The sequence below is a fragment of the Musa acuminata genome, unplaced genomic scaffold, assembly GCF_036884655.1.
Source record: "Musa acuminata AAA Group cultivar baxijiao unplaced genomic scaffold, Cavendish_Baxijiao_AAA HiC_scaffold_905, whole genome shotgun sequence".
Classification (NCBI taxonomy): domain Eukaryota; kingdom Viridiplantae; phylum Streptophyta; class Magnoliopsida; order Zingiberales; family Musaceae; genus Musa; species Musa acuminata.
This window is the reverse complement of record NW_027021127.1, coordinates 10,001-27,500: the sequence shown is the minus strand read 5'-3', so window position 1 is coordinate 27,500 and position 17,500 is coordinate 10,001. Positions and strand designations below refer to the sequence as shown.

Here is a 17,500-nt window from a genome sequence, read left to right as displayed (position 1 = left end):
TATCATCTGAGAAAAAAAATGGGAATAAAATAATTGTTGTGCCCAACGAATCGATTTTGGTAAGAATCATTAACCGAAATAAATCAAATAATTTTGTTGATACATTCGAATAATTAAACGTTTCACAAGTACTGAACTAAATTTATTGCCATAACCCCCAAAATTCACGGGTTCATAAAAAATTGAACTATTTAAACCCTGATCATAAGCAAATACGTAAATATACTCCTGAAAAAGAAGTGGATATAGAAAGTATTGTTGCCGAGATCTATCTTTTTCTAAATATCCTTGTAATTCTTCCATTTACATTTCCACTTGAAGCAGGGGTAGGAGGCATTTATTGGGTTATCAAATGATACATAGTGCAATATGGTCAAAACAGGGTATTTTGTATTCTATTATGTATATAGAATACAATAGTAATAAAAATATATACCCCGAAAAGGAAACAGGGAGTCCAATCAATAGATCTTTTTATTCTCTTTTTCTATCGAATTGGTTTATCTTCGTTGTTTATCTTCGTTATAATTACAAGAGGATAACAAACCCTTTATTTTTGCAACCCGATCGCTCTTTTGACTTTGGAATTTATTCTCTTTATCAGTATACTGTTTCTTCTACACATCCGTTTCTAATCCATAATAAAGAATAGTTAGGATTTATTAAAAAAAAAGGAAAAAGAATCAATGGTCCACCCACAGGAGAACTCACCCTTTCCCGTATAAGGCACTAATCTATTTTTAACGTCTAATTAGATCGGGTAATCGTTCAATTCAAATTAAGAACATAAGCTCGTTGCTTTTTGTTTTACCAAAATTGGAACCATAGGCTCTATCCATTTATTCACTAGACCCAACTGTAAATGTGAATTTGTTTTGTCCCCTTCCCTTCCAAAAATTTTTTATTTTTGTAGCGATCCAGTAAGGATAAACTAAAAGTTCCACTTTCATTTGAATTTGTAATTTTTTAATAAAATATTTAATAAAATAAGAAATTTTTTTTATTACGACATGCTACTTTTTCCATTCATTACCCTTGAGGATCAGTCGTGGTCTTATAGACTCTACCAATAGTCTGGACGAATTTGTTGCTTCATCAAAATGTGTAAAAGATCATAGTCGCACTTAAAAGCCGAGTACTCTACCGTTGAGTTAGCAACCCGAATAAAATAAAATAAATAGGATATGTAGATACGATAAAAATGAAAAATCCATTAAATTGCACTGCACGACCCCATCAAAACATTGAACTAATAATAAATAAAAAAATATTTTATGTTTTATGATCGATTATACAAAATAAATAGAAAATGTACAGATCATATTTAAAAACACCAGATTCCTAAAAGAGATGCTAAAATTGTGACAGACCTACCAGTTTTTTATCAATTTTTTATTTTTGTTAAGTTAAATTCCAAAATACGTCTTATATGACAGTAAACCCAACAATGCAAAACCCATTATTTGAGTAAAAGTGAAGTTAAAACCCAATATGGGGTCTGGATAAAGAGATTTATTTATCTATGATCAATTAATTTATCTATGATCAATTATATTTGTTCGATACACCATTGTCAATATGAATGCAATGTTGAGAAAACAAATAACAAATAAAGTAAATAAAATAAGGATTTGTATTGGGTTGGCACAACATAAATAAGAAATTTTGATGGAAAAAAATAAGGAAAAGATAAAGAAAAAATCTCGGGTTTACTCAATCAATAGAGGTACAATAAGCAAGATTAATCCCTTGTTTGTTGGTGGATTCCTATAACAAGAAAAAAGTAAATTTAAGTATGAATAGAGCAAGAAAAGGGAAAATTTTAGGTAAAAAATTGTAAGTAAAAAATTATACAAAGATAGATTTTATATTAATCATCTCCCCCCTTTTTTATTAATTTTGTTGTTTTTTCTTTTAATTAACTCGAGGTTTTTTCTTTAAAAAATTCTGCCTTACTTAAAATATCATAAACAGTTCCTGTAGGTTGAGCGCCCTTTTCAAGGAAATATAGAATAGCGGGAACGTTTAAATAAGTTTGATTCTTTATCGGATCATAAAAACCCACTTTTCGAAAATCTCTTCCTTCTCTTCGGGATCGAACATCAATTGCAACGATTCGATAGATGGCTCATTGGGATAGATGTACATAAACAATCCCCCCCCAGAAACGTATAGGAGGTTTTTCTCCTCATACGGCTCGAGCTCGAGAAAAAATTATTTTTATTTCGGTATATCTTTCTGTATATAATATCAAATAGTAAACACAAAATAATGACTCAAATCATAGTCTAATTCATTATTATTATTTTGTTCTTCCTAAAAAAAAAAAAAAAAATAAATTTCATTCGTACTCATAACTCAAGTTGGGTAATTCTGACAGAATTCGAAGGGAAATCCTTAGACATTTCTTGAGCCGTCTCTAACCTCTTTTGTTTGTCTCATCTCGAATCTATTTTTATTCCTAATTCTGATCCAATTTTTGAGACAATTGAAAATAGTGTTTCCTTGTTTCGGAATCCTTTATCTTTGCTTTGTAAAATCATTGGGTTTAGACATTACTTCGGTGATCCTTACTCCTTTCAAAAGGGCAGCAACATACCTTTTGTTTTTTTTATTTCTTTCTATAGAAATAGAATACCCATAGAAATAGAATACGAAGAATTGATTCCTCTGTGATACACTTTTTTTTGATCGAAATAGTTTTATCAATTCCGATTATTTTATATTTTAAGGATATACTTACAAAGCTGGTCTAACTTATTGATTGATTGGCACTAACCCTAGATTCTTCCCCTTGATAAATGAATCAATCCTTTCCGCTCGAGCTCCATCATGTACTATCAACCTAAGAAAAATTAGATTCCTAATGGAACAGAACAAACTATGTCGAGCCAAGAGCATCTTCATTTGTATAGAAAATGGTGGATGTAAAAATCCACAGCGGATCATGTCCTTCAAGTCGCACGTTGCTTTCTACCACATCGTTTCAAACGAAGTTTTACCATAACATTCCTCTAATTTAGAATTCAATTTAATTTCAAACCGCAATGGAATTGATTTAATATGTAATCATGAATAGTCATTGGCTCGATGGGAACAACGGGAACTATATAATAGTCTATACTTTATACCTATGGATAGATAAGTATTCTATGGATAGATAAGTATTGTATTTATCCGGAGAAAGCTCAGCAAGGATCCAATTTCTTTAACTCGATATTCTATCATATGAATGAAACGTATTTCTAAGAAAGATGTTTGCTTAAGACTTATTTACTTTACATCTCCAACAGATTGTTCGGGACGATCAATCATGAAATGCAGAATCTATTTTTCTAGAACAAAAAAACTATAAACCTCAAATCCTTTAATTTAATATATTTCCAATCCCGGAAAAAAATAAATTATTAGTCAAATAAACTGTTCCAATGACCAAAAAACAAAAAGGTCGTAAGTTTCTAGATACTATTGATTTATCATATTTCTTCGAGTACCAACCAAGAGTTCATAAAAAAATGTTTTAAAAATCTCCGACTTCAACATCATGACTGGAACTATGTTTTCTAGTCATGACTAAACTGGATCTCTAATTCAATCACCAAGTCGACGCAATCACAATGAGTAGCTAAAAATTTTTAGCAGATATTTCATTCCCTAAGGAGACATAAATTTTACCATGTTCAATTGAATTATCAATTGGTTTTCTTTTAACCAAAGAAGTAAATTGATAATCTAGTTTATCTATTTTCATGAGTATGAAATAGAAAAGGTCTCATGTACGGCAACATTAAGATCCTTATTCTTTCTTTCATCTGAAAGAAAGAATCTGAATATTGTTACTGGGGGTAATCATGGATATTTTTAAAATCAAAGATCCCCTTCCACAAATTCTTTTCACTTAAGTGAAAGGCCATTGTTATTGAAATACAACAACATTGTTATTGAAATACAACAACATTGTTATTGAAATACAACAATATAATAACAATACACAATATATATCATACATATAGGCATAGCGTAGGCCTTGTTTATTTTAGTTTATATAGATTTTGTTTTACTTCAGGTTCAACAATTTTTCCATCAATTCCATAAAATCAAGTTAAAATATATGGAATATCAAAATTTCCCCCCAATCGCTACGTTACATTGATTTACAATTATTTTCATTTGAGGCATCTAAGATATAAGATAGAAAGAAATGGAATTCAGACAATTTTTATCCTATTTTTTCCCACGCCACAGCACAGCTTTAGAAGTTTTAAAACCAGTGATGAAATTAGTACGACAAACTCCCTACTCTTTAGTCTTCACATAGAATGTGAAATTGGGATACCCTATTTTTGACTTTAGGCTTTGTGTGGAAGGGAATAGAGATGCTTTTGTTTCACGCTTCAATTCGGAATGCATCATGTGAGAATTATAATTCATATTTAGAATTCATATTTCATGAATATGGGACATAATGAATATAACAATAGTACGAGCATATTATGAATGTGAATGATAGACCCCAAATTTCTCTTTTTTTTATTCAAAAAAACTTCCACCTGTATTTGACACTTTATTATGCTTGTGATAAATCAAATGGATTCTAAGAATCCATTCTAAGAATTCATTCTAAGAATTCAGAACAAAAGACATTCTAAGAATTCAGAACAAAAGAAAAGGTTGTTCTCTTTAAGATTTTTCCGTTTTATGTGGGATACAATGTGATCCCATCTTTTGTTTCTGATGGAAACGATCTGGGACGGAAGGATTCGAACCTCCGAATAACGGGACCAAAACCCGCTGCCTTACCGCTTGGCCACGCCCCATTTTTCCTGTTTGGCACTAGTCAAGACTATTATTAGAATTAGTTATTCGTCAATCCCCCCCCCAAAAAAAATACATAATACATAATAAAAACATATGGGGTATTTTGTTTGTTGCTAGGATTCAACACATGTAGATTAGATATAGAATCAAAAAAGTTAATTGATCATTACATAGAATTCAATTAAGATAATGTATGAAAGTAGAATTCCTTGTATTCTCATTTGAGAATGGAAGGAAGGATTTTTGATTTGGGAGAGTTCAAAAAAAAAGAAGGATTTTTTGACTTGCCTTTTTCATTTTTCCCTTATAAAAATAACTCAATCAAAATAAAATTATCTAATCTACAAGAACGAAATGTTTGTTATGTTTAATATCTTTAGCTTAATCTGTATCTGTCTTAATTCTGTCCTTTATTCGAATAGTTTTTTCTTTGCCAAATTGCCTGAAGCTTATGCCGTTTTCAATCCAATCGTAGATGTGATGCCTGTCATACCTGTTCTCTTTTTTCTCTTAGCCTTTGTTTGGCAAGCTGCTGTAAGTTTTCGATAAAATCCTTAATACTTTGCCAAATCCATTCATGATTTATTCGACAAAAAAAATTATAAAAATGGATAAGATCGGCTAAGTCTTACATTAGAATTATAAACCCTCGATTAAAAAATGGAAATTCTTGTATATTGAGTAACCGCGGAGATGAATTTTGATCAGTTTATTTACTCGTTCTGACCTTTCAGTGAGTAAGGAGTTTATTAGGTCTAGGTCCCCTACAATACCTAATTGTCGATATGACAAGAAAATTTTTGTGAGGAAGGAATAAAAATCTTATTACAAAGAAATTCGTAAAAGTGACTTTCTTTTTCTTTTCAAATCAAAAAACTCCATTTTGGGGGGTATGATGTCAAATCAAACAAAATAGTATATGTGGTAAAAAGAAAAAATAGGTAATCTATTCCCTTTTTCTAAAATGATCTTATCTTGGAGATTGTGTAATGCTTACTCTCAAACTCTTTGTTTACACAGTAGTGATATTCTTTGTTTCTCTCTTCATCTTCGGATTCTTATCTAATGATCCGGGACGTAATCCTGGACGTGAGGAATAAAAAAAAATTGAGTTTTCTTTGTTTTTCTAATTTTTTCTTATTATTTTATCTATTCCATATATTCACTTTACCTATAAAAAAATAAAGGAATCGAAATTCCTTCGAAATCGAAAGTATCAAGTAATCAGAGCGGGCGGAGAGAGAGGGATTCGAACCCTCGGTACGAATAACTCGTACAACGGATTAGCAATCCGCCGCTTTAGTCCACTCAGCCATCTCTCCCAATTTAAATAAAATTGAAATTTCAATAAAATTTCAAATGAAATTGAAATTAACTATTTCAATTTAAATTGAAATTAAATAAAAAAAGAAAAGAAAATAATAAAAAAGAAAAAATTTTTAATTTTTAAGATATTAATTATTAAGTTTAAGAAAGACATTAATATAATATTTTTTATTAAGAAAGATATTAAACATTATAATTTAAGAAAGATATTAAACATTATAATTATAACATTATCATTAGAAATATGAAACATTCTATTAAAATTTCTAATTATAGAATAGATTTCATTACAGATGAAATAAAAAAAAAATAAAAAGTGAATAATTAAAAATTAAAATTATTAATAAATTCTAATCTAAATTTAAAGGTTAAAGGAATTGAAATTTTATTTTCAATTAAAGTAAAGAAAAAACAAATTAAAGGTTTTTTTTATGTAATAAAAAATTTCTTAAATATTATAATATTAAATATTATAATATTATATTATAAGTAATTTTATAAGTAATTGTATATTATAAGTAATTATATAATTAAGTAATTAATAATATTATATTATAATAATATTATATTATAAGTAATTATATAATTAAGTAATTATATAATTATAATTATATAATTATATTTATATTAAGTTAAGTTAATTTTAATAATTTAAGTAATGTAATTATATAAGTAATTATATAATTATATTTATATTTAAGTTAATTTACATTTACGTAATTTAATTTAAGTTTCATTTAAGTAAGTTAAGAGTAAGTCAAGAACGAATTTGATCAAGAATTCCATTTAGATAAGATTCGAAACAGGTATCTCCAATAGAAAGAAAACCTTACTTCTTTAATTTTGTACGAAAGGTTTATTCTCCCGGCCTGGTCCTAGTTAAGTACTGGCCGGGCCAGTACCTCTTTTTTTGTCCAGCTTCAATGACCCCTTCAGACAGACTGAGAATGCCAGCAATCCAGCAAAGGAAAAGTATAAGTATAACTTTATACTGTTTTTTAAATTTATATATGTTATTTAGAAAAGCTTTGTGCTCTTCGCCTTTTAAGTCCCTGGCTGGCGGGACTAAATATGTGTCAACGTTATAATTTTAATGCTATCTTGATTGCGTCTCACTCCCTTGTTCGACAAATAGTCCATTCATATACAATAATGTATATGTAGCGGGTATAGTTTAGTGGTAAAAGTGTGATTCGTTCTATTAACAACTTAAAAAGTTAAGGGGTCTCTCGGTTTTTTGCATACTCCGATCAAAAACTTTATTTCTTAAAAGGGTTTAATCCTTTACCTCTCAATAGCATATTTGAGGAAGAACATACATTCTCACGATTTGTATCCAAAGTCCAATTAGAAATTCTATTTTCGAAATTGAATAAGAAAATTGGATTATGTATATGGAGTCGTGAAACATAATTTTTTTTGAATTGGATCAATTCTTCCAATCGAATGAGTATGAATAAAGGATCTATGGATGAAGATACAAAAGTTTATTTCCAATCGTAACTAGATCTTAAATTTTGGTGTTGTAAAAGGGAAATTGAAGCCAAACAAGCTAGAAAAGGGTGGTTTTGGTTTACTAGAACCATCAGCATATTGTTTCAGCTCGGTGGAAACCAAATTCTTTTCCTCGGGATCCTGCGAGTGGAAATAGGGAACGAAGTAACTAGACTAGACGGATTTGGTATAATCCCTCTCCTCTAGAGGGATCATCTAGTAAGCGAGTAGTTTGGGATACATTCAGACAGAAAGGCTGACATAGATGTTATGGATCTAATTTTCTCTAGGAATACATCAATCTTCCATAAAGGAGCCGAATGAAATCAAAATTTCACGTTCGGTTTTGAATTAGAGACGTTAAAAGTGATCAAGCAACGTCGACTATAACCCCTAGCCTTCCAAGCTAACGATGCGGGTTCGATTCCCGCTACCCGCTCCATATTTCTTATTATGTATTATACATCTTATTATGTTATGTATTATACATCTTATTATGTATTATACATACATGCACCATCAATTTAGATATGCATTCTTTTTTATTCCCTAAAATATTTTCCGTGTAATTTGATTTTTTATCCGAACAAAAGAAAGTAAGAATACAAAAAAATAAAATAGGAATGAAAAGCGTCCATTGTCTAATGGATAGGACAGAGGTCTTCTAAACCTTTGGTATAGGTTCAAATCCTATTGGACGCAATTTATTTCCATCTATTTTTAAAATGGCTATACTTTTTAAAAATGGCTATACTAAGAAACCCTTTTTGAATCATTCGAATCAGAACTATTTCTCAATGATTACTCTTGTACTAAGAATAGAATATACCAAGAATAGAATAAAAGTAAGAAATTTATGTTTGTTCCTGAAGTAAAAACAGTTCGATCTGTTCTTGAATAGCTTCCTTCAAAAGAAATTCTACTTCCTCGGTGAATGTCTTGGTAGAAGATATAATTTCTTGAAATTTAGGTTTATTGTTTTTTAAGTAGCTACGTAACTGACTGAGAAATTTCTTTACCTGTCCAATTTCTAGCGGATCAAGATATCCATTCGCTCCGGTATAAATAGTAGCTATCTGTTCTTCCACTGCGAGAGGGTCTGATTGGGATTGTTTAAGCAACTCGCGTAATCGTTGACCTCTTGCCAATTGATTCTGAGTAGCTTTATCGAGATCAGAAGCGAATTGTGCAAAGGCTTCTAACTCTGTGAATTGCGCTAGTTCCAATTTTGATTTGCCGGCTACTTGTTTCATGGCTTTAATTTGAGCTGCGGATCCTACTCTGGAAACGGAAATACCCACATTAATAGCAGGTCGGATTCCAGCATTGAATAGATCGGCAGATAAGAATATTTGTCCATCTGTAATGGAAATTACATTAGTAGGAATATAAGCTGAAACGTCTCCAGATTGAGTCTCAACTATCGGTAAAGCGGTCATACTTCCTTCACCTAAACTAGAATTTGATTTAGCGGCTCTTTCCAAAAGTCGTGAATGCAAATAAAAAACATCTCCTGGATAAGCTTCACGACCGGGAGGTCTTCTTAATAGAAGAGACATTTGGCGATAAGCTTGTGCCTGTTTGGAGAGATCATCATAAATTATTAAAGTATGTTGTCCACGATACATAAAAAACTCAGCCAGAGCCGCTCCCGTATAAGGAGCGAGGTATTGTAATGTAGCAGGTGAATCCGCCGTTTCGGCTACCACAATAGTATATTCCATCGCCCCCTTTTCCCGGAAAGTAGTCACTACCTGAGCCACAGAAGATGCTTTTTGACCAATAGCTACATAAACACATATTACATTTTGACCTTTTTGATTGAGAATCGTATCTGTGGCTACGGCTGTTTTGCCGGTCTGTCTGTCCCCAATAATTAATTCTCGCTGACCGCGTCCTATAGGGATCATCGAATCAATGGCAATAAGCCCCGTTTGAAGAGGCTCATATACAGAACGTCTAGAAATAATACCTGGGGCAGGAGATTCAATTAACCGAGATTCAGAAGCTGAAATTTCACCTCTCCCATCAATAGGTTTAGCCAGAGCATTTATAACACGACCCAAATAACCCTCACTCACAGGTATCTGAGCAATTCGTCCTGTTGCTTTTACGGAACTTCCCTCTTGTATCATCAAACCATCACCCATTAATACAACGCCAACATTATTTGATTCCAAATTCAGAGCAATGCCTATTGTACCCTCTTGAAACTCTACTAATTCACCTGCCATTACTTCATCAAGACCATGAACACGAGCAATTCCGTCGCCTACTTGAAGTACGGTACCGGTATTCACAATCTTTATTTCTCTACTATATTGTTCAATACGCTCACGAATAATATTACTAATTTCGTCGGCTCGAAGGGTTACCATTAGTGTTTCTTTATTCTTTTTAGGAAGGAAAAGATAAAAATAATGCCTAAACTATAACTAAAAAAAGAAGGGCTAATCAGTTATTTCTTGCATGGCCCCGAGAATGCCAATATTAGCACGGATCGTACGGAAATGTAACTCGCTATTCAAGCAACTATTCAGAGTTCCTAGAGCTCCTTGTAAGGCTTGTTGGAAAACTCGTTGTCGGACCTGATTAATCGCTCTTTGTTGTTCAAACTGAAGGGTTTCATTTTTGTAATTTTCTAATTGTTCCAAACTATTACTAGTGGCATTAATCAAATTTTGTTTTTCTCGTTCTATTTCAGAGTATCCATTCATTCGATACTCATCTGCTTCCATTTCCACTTTACGTAAGCGAGCCCGGGCTCTTTCGAGCTGCTCAATGGCCCCTTTACGTAATTCTTCCGAATTTCGAATAGTATTCAAAATCCTCTGTTTTCGATTATCTAATAAATCATTTAATGAAAGTAGATTATCTTATCATTAATTTCAAAACTTCCATGATCTCTTCCCGAACCAAACATGAATCTTTCGATTCATTTGGCTCTCACGCTCAATTATTTATTTTATTTATGGTGTGGGTATTCCCATATCTTTTTTAATGTTTTATTTATGGTGTGGGTATTCCCATATCTTTTTTAATGTAATGAGCCTACCCTCTCTTTTCTGTTTGTATTCAAAGATGTCAAAACTGATACAAGACCAGAATATCAGGAGGACTCTTCCGACTAGACCAGACAAAAATCTAGAATTGTCAGCAAAGTTGTTTCTTTATTTGTATTTTATTTATATTTGTTTTGTATTTTATTTATCATTTTCATTTTTAGAATTCTATTTCATTTTTCATTTTAAAAAAATGAAAATAATAATTATTATATTTTTTATTTGTTTCTTCAAGTCCAAAAATTCCTCTTTTTTTATACATAGGTCGTCATTTCGGCATTAGATAAAAAAAGCAAAGTGCTCATTTTTCTAGTAAATGGTTCAAATTCTTTTATCGATATGAGTGTTCTATATCAAATCAAATAAATTACCAACTATTTTTTTTTTAACCATTTCGTTACTAACGTAGTGGTAGAAGTGGTAGAAAGAGTACCATGTTTTACCTGGACTTTAAACAATTTAGCTTTAACCATGTTAATGGTCTCACATTATTGGTTGATAGAGAATCAAAGTGGATTTACCAATAAGTCACGAAATGCTATGGTTCTTACATATGATTTCTTAATTTATTCAGAAGTAATTCGTCGAGATCGTGCACCTTTTTCCTATTTCTCCTATAAATACCATAAATAAAGTGCAGCTGGATGGATCCAACCTATTCTTGAAATACACAACTCGCACACACTCCCTTTCCAAAATAAATCAATACACCAAGCACTACACTTAGATTTATTGGATTTGTTGCTAAAATATCGGTATTAAACCCGAAACTCCCGGCGGATGGCCAGTGACCCAAGGAAACGAAAGAATCGATTACATTTTTCATATGCTCCCCTCTCTTATGGATAGGACTAACAAAGAACAGAGTTCTTTTTGTATCACTTCACTCGCCTTTTTTTGATCGATTTCTTTTTATTAATTTCATTTCCACTTTATTTAATGGCAATAGATTAAATCATTTGTTTGAAATTTATTATTTTTTAAGTTTTCAAGAAGTTTCCAATAAGATACTTTACTTAGGTCTTAGATCTCATATCAATTGATAACTATTTCGTTTGTTGAAACGCTTCGAACAATGAAAGTAAAAAAGTTTTCTATTGTACTAAGCTAAGGACAGAAAGGAAGAAAGCAAGCGAATCTGGTAATTCCTCATCCTCAAATCAGCCCTTCCTGGCGTATTGTCTCAACAAATAAGTAATTTATAAGTAAAGTGTAAATATAATTCGAAGAAGCAAAGGGCAATTCCAAGTTAAAGTTAATAAAATAAGAAAAAAGTATGTAAGGTACTTTTTTCTATTTATTTCTAGGATTAAACAAAAGGATTCGCAAATAAAAGCGCTAACGCCACGACCAGTCCGTAAATTGTTAAAGCTTCCATAAAAGCTAGACTAAGCAATAAAGTACCTCGTATTTTACCCTCTGCTTCTGGTTGTCTCGCAATACCTTCTACAGCTTGGCCTGCAGCAGTACCTTGACCAACTCCAGGTCCAATAGAAGCAAGCCCCACGGCCAATCCAGCAGCAATAACGGAAGCGGCAGAAATCAGTGGATTCATGGTAAGTTCCTCGCACAAAAAAAAAGAAATGGTTAATGATACAATCAACCAATGAATTATTACTCATTTTATCATTAAGATCCAGCGGTCCGAAGTAACTAAAAACTCCGAATTGAAATGATAATATTACTAAATTACTGAACTGAATCGTCACAACTATCTCGTTTTTACCCATAATGGAGTTTTTGTAAATCCATATGCATACAGTTCTAACTATTGTATTTCTTTGTTTCGAACCACTCTTTCATTTAATTCTTCGTTCTTTACTACACCATTCTTGAGTTCATCTCTTTGTTCATTCAATCCACAATCACAGACAAAATAGAAGGACTGATATTGAAATCCGTCTAAATGGAGTGTGACTAAATGCAGTGTGAGCTGCAATCAATATCAATCAAATTAATACCAATACAAATCAATATCAATATATCAATATGTAGTAATATAAAAGTATGTAGTAGTACCAATATCAATATATAGTAATAATTAATACTAATAATTATCGATAATATAATTATAAATGATTATATTAACTAATACTTAATTGATACTTAGATATTTTACATATGAATATTAATACTTATATTAATATTAACTATTAAACTAATTATTAATGTTAACTAATACTTATTTTATTACTTATATTTATTTACTTATATTTATTTATTTATTTATTATTATTTATTATTATATTTATTATATTATTATTATATTAATATTATTATTATATTATATTATCATTATAGGATTATATTATGTATAGGATTATATTTTATATTATGTATAGGATTATATTATGATTACAGAGTAGAAGTTATGATTATAAAAATAGTAATAGTATGTAATTAAGTAATAGCATGTAATTAAGTAATAGCATGTAATTATGTAATATAGTGATGTTATATAGGATGATAGGGATAGCCTTATATAACTAATGAATATCTAATGTCATTCTAATATGACATATATATTTGTTTCTTCCATAACGTAAACCACCCGCATTTTTTTTAGATTAAATCGGATTCTAGAATCATTCCTAGAAACATAGACGGGGTCCGAGCTTATAGACATTACATACATCTAGTATAACCTCCCCAACCCTTCTTTTTTTTTTTACAATTCTGTAATACCGTCCATCTTTTCTCCTAAAACTCTAAGTCATATAGTAATACGTTATTATGTTCCCCAACCAATTGGATTATCTTGAACCACGCATGAATTGGGATAAACTTACTTAATAATAATAAAAAATAATAATAAAAAGACTATTTTGAAAGCTAGTCAATGATGACCCTCCATGGATTCACCTATATAAGCCGCAGCTAACGTTGCAAAAATAAGAGCTTGAATACCACTTGTAAATAATCCAAGAAACATGACAGGTATAGGAACTACTGAAGGGACTAAAGAAACAAGAACGACAACTACTAATTCATCAGCCAATATATTCCCGAAAAGTCGAAAACTAAGAGATAAGGGTTTTGTGAAATCTTCTAGGATGTTAATTGGTAAAAGTATTGGAGTTGGTTGAATGTATTTCCCAAAATAACCCAATCCTTTTTTGCTAAGACCCGCATAAAAATATGCGACTGACGTGAGTAAAGCTAAAGCAACAGTAGTATTTATATCATTCGTGGGCGCAGCTAACTCCCCATGAGGTAACTGTATAATTTTCCAAGGTAAAAGAGCACCTGACCAGTTAGAAACAAAAATAAATAGGAACATAGTTCCAATAAAGGGAACCCAAGGACCATATTCTTCTCCAATCTGGGTTTTGCTCAAGTCTCGAATAAATTCAAGGACATATTCGAAGAAATTCTGACCGCCGGTCGGAATGGTTTGTGGATTCCGAACAGCTAGGATCACCGAACCTAATAAGATAGCAATTACTACCCAAGAAGTGATAAGTACTTGGGCATGGACTTGTAAACCTCCTATTTGCCAATAGAAATGTTGGCCTACTTCTACACCCGATATATCGTATAACCCCTTGAGTGTTTTAATGGAACATGGTATAACATTCATATGGTCCTCTAACAAAAATTGAACTTCAAAAAATAAATTATTTTGATTCAACCATCTCTTTCTCAACTCACCAACTTGAATCACTAATTGTATTCATCAATCGTATATTTAGGATATCAAGAAATTACATAGGATACCAAGAAATCACATAACATCATAACATATTATCAATATGCCCACATTTCCATTTTGTTTTTTCTTTTTTTTAATTCAAGAATAGTAACCGATCCAATAAATCTATAAAATCCCCAAATAATTAACTAATTATTCTTAATCATAATCAACGATTTCTTATATAGCTACAACGGCCCTCACAAATTGCGGATACTAATTTGTTAAGAACCAATCGGATTGAAGCTATAGCGTCATCATTGGCTGGGATCGAAATATCTGCGAGATCGGGGTCACAATTTGTATCGATTAAACAAATCGTCGGAATCCCTAAAATTACACATTCTCGAAGAGCCATATATTCTTCTTGCTGATCAACGATGATCACAATATCAGGCAATCCCGTCATATATTTGATACCGCCGAGATATGTTTGCAAGGCAGATAATTTTCTCTTCAACATTGCGGCATCTCTTTTGGGAAGACGGTTGAGTTTCCCCATCTTTTGTTCTGCTCTTAAATCCCTGAACTTTTGAAGTCTCGTTTCCGTAGTAGACCAATTCGTTAACATACCACCGAGCCATTTTTTATTAACATAATGACACCGGGCCCTTATTGCAGCTGATGCTACTGAATCCGCTGCTTTATTTTTGGTACCAACAATTAAGAAGTTTTTTCCCCTACTTGCTGCATCAAAAACTAAATCACAGGCTTCTGATAAAAAACGAGCCGTTCTAGTGAGATTTGTAATATGAATACCTTTACGCTTTGCAGAGATGTAAGGGGCCATTCTAGGATTCCATTTCTTAGTACCATGACCAAAATGAACTCCGGCCTCCATCATCTCTTCCAAATTGATGTTCCAATATCTTCTTGTCATTTTTCCCCACACTTCCTTTTTGTTTTTTCTTTTTTATTTTTTTAACAAAGAGACGAGGTACTTTGAAATAAATAATTGTTCCGATGGAACCTTCTACCGGGAATTAACCGTTGATACACGGTACAAACCATTAATGTCTTTTAATTACTTATTTTTTTTTTACCAAATCAATACTCGGACCAGATAGTTAAGTTAAAAGACAGATAGTTAAAAGTGAAAAGATAGTTAAAGTAAAAGAATCTGCTCTTAGGAATCATGAAATCGCGTAAACGATTGTTCTGATGTCTCATGGAAATGGGACGTAAGAACAAAATAATTCTCTATGGTGTAACAAAATATCTCTCATTTCCAAATCGAATAGATTCTTTCTTTTGATTTCCAAATAAATGTTCTTGTCTTGCCTTGAACGGTGCACTAATTTTTTGAATCCGGTACCAACGGGTATAATCCCACCCAGAACAACGTTCTCTTTCAGGCCTTTCAACCAATCAATACGACCTCGTAGAGCAGCTTTTGCTAAAACTCGAGCGGTTTCTTGAAAACTTGCTTCGGATATGAAACTTTGAGTATTCAAAGATGCCCTCGTTATTCCCAATAGGATTGCCCGATAAGAGATCGCTTCGTCCAAAGCGCGCCCCGCTCGTTCCGCTCGCAACAATCCGATTAATTCCCCAGGTGAAAAAACATTAGACATTCCATCTTCTGAAACCAACACTTTTGATGTTACTTGACGTACAATAATCTCTATATGTCTATTATGGATCTGTACCCCCTGGGATCGATAAACCTTTTGGATTTTATTAACCAAAGAGATACGACTTTGAACTATGGTTAGCTCCGCTTGAATCAAGAATCCCCAGGGGATTCCAAGAATTTTTGGTATACCTTCGTTCCAACCTTCAACTCTCCTTTCGAGGTTCATCGATATTGAATCAATAGAACGTACTTCTAAGATTTGTTCCACTTTTGGAAGACCTTGCGTTATGTCACCAGATCTCGATTTTTCATATATAAATGTAACTAATGTATCTCCTTCGTAAAAGATTTCTCCATAATGGCCATGAACAGTAGCTCCTGGAGTGGCCAAATAGGGCTTAGCCGATCTTATAACTAAGGAGTCAACATGAACAATTATGATCTGACCAGATTTTTCTACGTGTGGTTCGTATTTGAATAGACATACATTTTCACAAAAAAATTGTCCAAGACGAATTTTTTTAGATGTCTCTTCCCAATAATCGTGATGGAGAAAGTGCCAATTCAAATGGAATGGATTCAAAATGATGTTACTGCATGGATCGGGGTTATAAATCCTCCTATTTTCATCTATTAAACAGTATTTAAGTACTTGAAGTACTTGGAAAGTCTGTTGAAAATTGTCAAGTAGCAAATATTTCTTTAACAAGATCTGATTATAAGTTATTAAATGGTAAGATGAATAGAAATTTGCTATTTTAGGTACAATAGTGCCTAAGGGACCCAGCAAATCCTTAATTGGGATTATGGGATCCGATTCTTTTGTCATATTGTTATATTTTGAACCATTGAATGGGCCAATTCGAAAACAATTGGATGATGACAAAATTATCAAAGATTGGCATTCCTTATTTCGATTTAACAATGTACCAATAGTACCTTGATGTTGGGTAAGTGATTGAATCCTGGCCTTGTAAAAAAAAGGATTGATATTTGTGCGATCTAATCCATTATCGGAAATCAATCCGGAACTTGCCCTATCATATCTTTTTCCGGTATACGAAATAGTGGACTTGACTAACTCAATTCTTATGAAATCTCGAATCAGATCATTTGTTCTTACCTCAACAAAGGAAGCGTGAACCTCTTCCGGAGAACCTTTTTGCTCTTGATCCCAATTCAATACTAAGCAAGTCCGAACTAATTGAATACTTGTGTGAGAAATTCCTCGAATTGACTTGCCATTTCCATGAAGGATATAATTGACAACTCTAAGTTGGACATTATCCTTTTCCCGCAGGAGATCTTGAGGAAAAAGTGTTGCTAAATTTATGCCATCAGCTATTTCATATGTGACTACGGGTCGAACCAAAACAAAATACTTTTTCTTGGTAGGTGTGATCCGTTGGACATAGATCCAATTTTTCCATTTTTTTGATTCCTTAGAAATTTTTTTTTCTGTTTCCGGTGGTATCAAAATGCCGCTGTGCCTGGATATCTTATCTGCCTCTCCAGGAAAATAAATATCTCCGG

The 17,500-nt window shown here is 32.1% G+C and overlaps 2 protein-coding genes and 2 non-coding genes across 4 annotated transcripts; 1 reads left to right on the top strand and 3 right to left on the bottom strand.

Annotated features, from left to right (window-relative positions):
* Positions 1 to 6,052: 6,052 nt before the first annotated feature.
* On the bottom strand, positions 6,053 to 6,140 carry TRNAS-GCU (transfer RNA serine (anticodon GCU)). Its single transcript has one exon. It is a non-coding gene; the product is annotated as a tRNA-Ser (tRNA).
* A 1,159-nt stretch (positions 6,141 to 7,299) lies between these two features.
* Positions 7,300 to 12,854, bottom strand: LOC135664902 (ATP synthase subunit alpha, chloroplastic). Its single transcript, XM_065177074.1, has one exon. It carries the CDS (start codon positions 10,014 to 10,016, stop codon positions 8,493 to 8,495), a length of 1,524 nt encoding a protein of 507 aa, XP_065033146.1. The 5' UTR covers positions 10,017 to 12,854; the 3' UTR covers positions 7,300 to 8,492.
* TRNAR-UCU (transfer RNA arginine (anticodon UCU)) lies at positions 8,269 to 8,340 on the top strand. The gene has a single exon. It is a non-coding gene; the product is annotated as a tRNA-Arg (tRNA).
* LOC135664903 (ATP synthase subunit a, chloroplastic) lies at positions 10,376 to 14,948 on the bottom strand. The gene has a single exon (XM_065177075.1). The coding sequence runs from the start codon at positions 14,278 to 14,280 to the stop codon at positions 13,537 to 13,539; it is 744 nt and encodes a 247-aa protein (XP_065033147.1). The 5' UTR covers positions 14,281 to 14,948; the 3' UTR covers positions 10,376 to 13,536.
* Positions 14,949 to 17,500: the final 2,552 nt, after the last annotated feature.

Excerpts from the sequence above, each read along its gene's own strand:
- LOC135664903 (XM_065177075.1), bottom strand. The coding sequence starts at position 14,280 with ATGAATGTTATACCATGTTCCATTAAAACACTCAAGGGGTTATACGAT.
- LOC135664902 (XM_065177074.1), bottom strand. The coding sequence starts at position 10,016 with ATGGTAACCCTTCGAGCCGACGAAATTAGTAATATTATTCGTGAGCGT.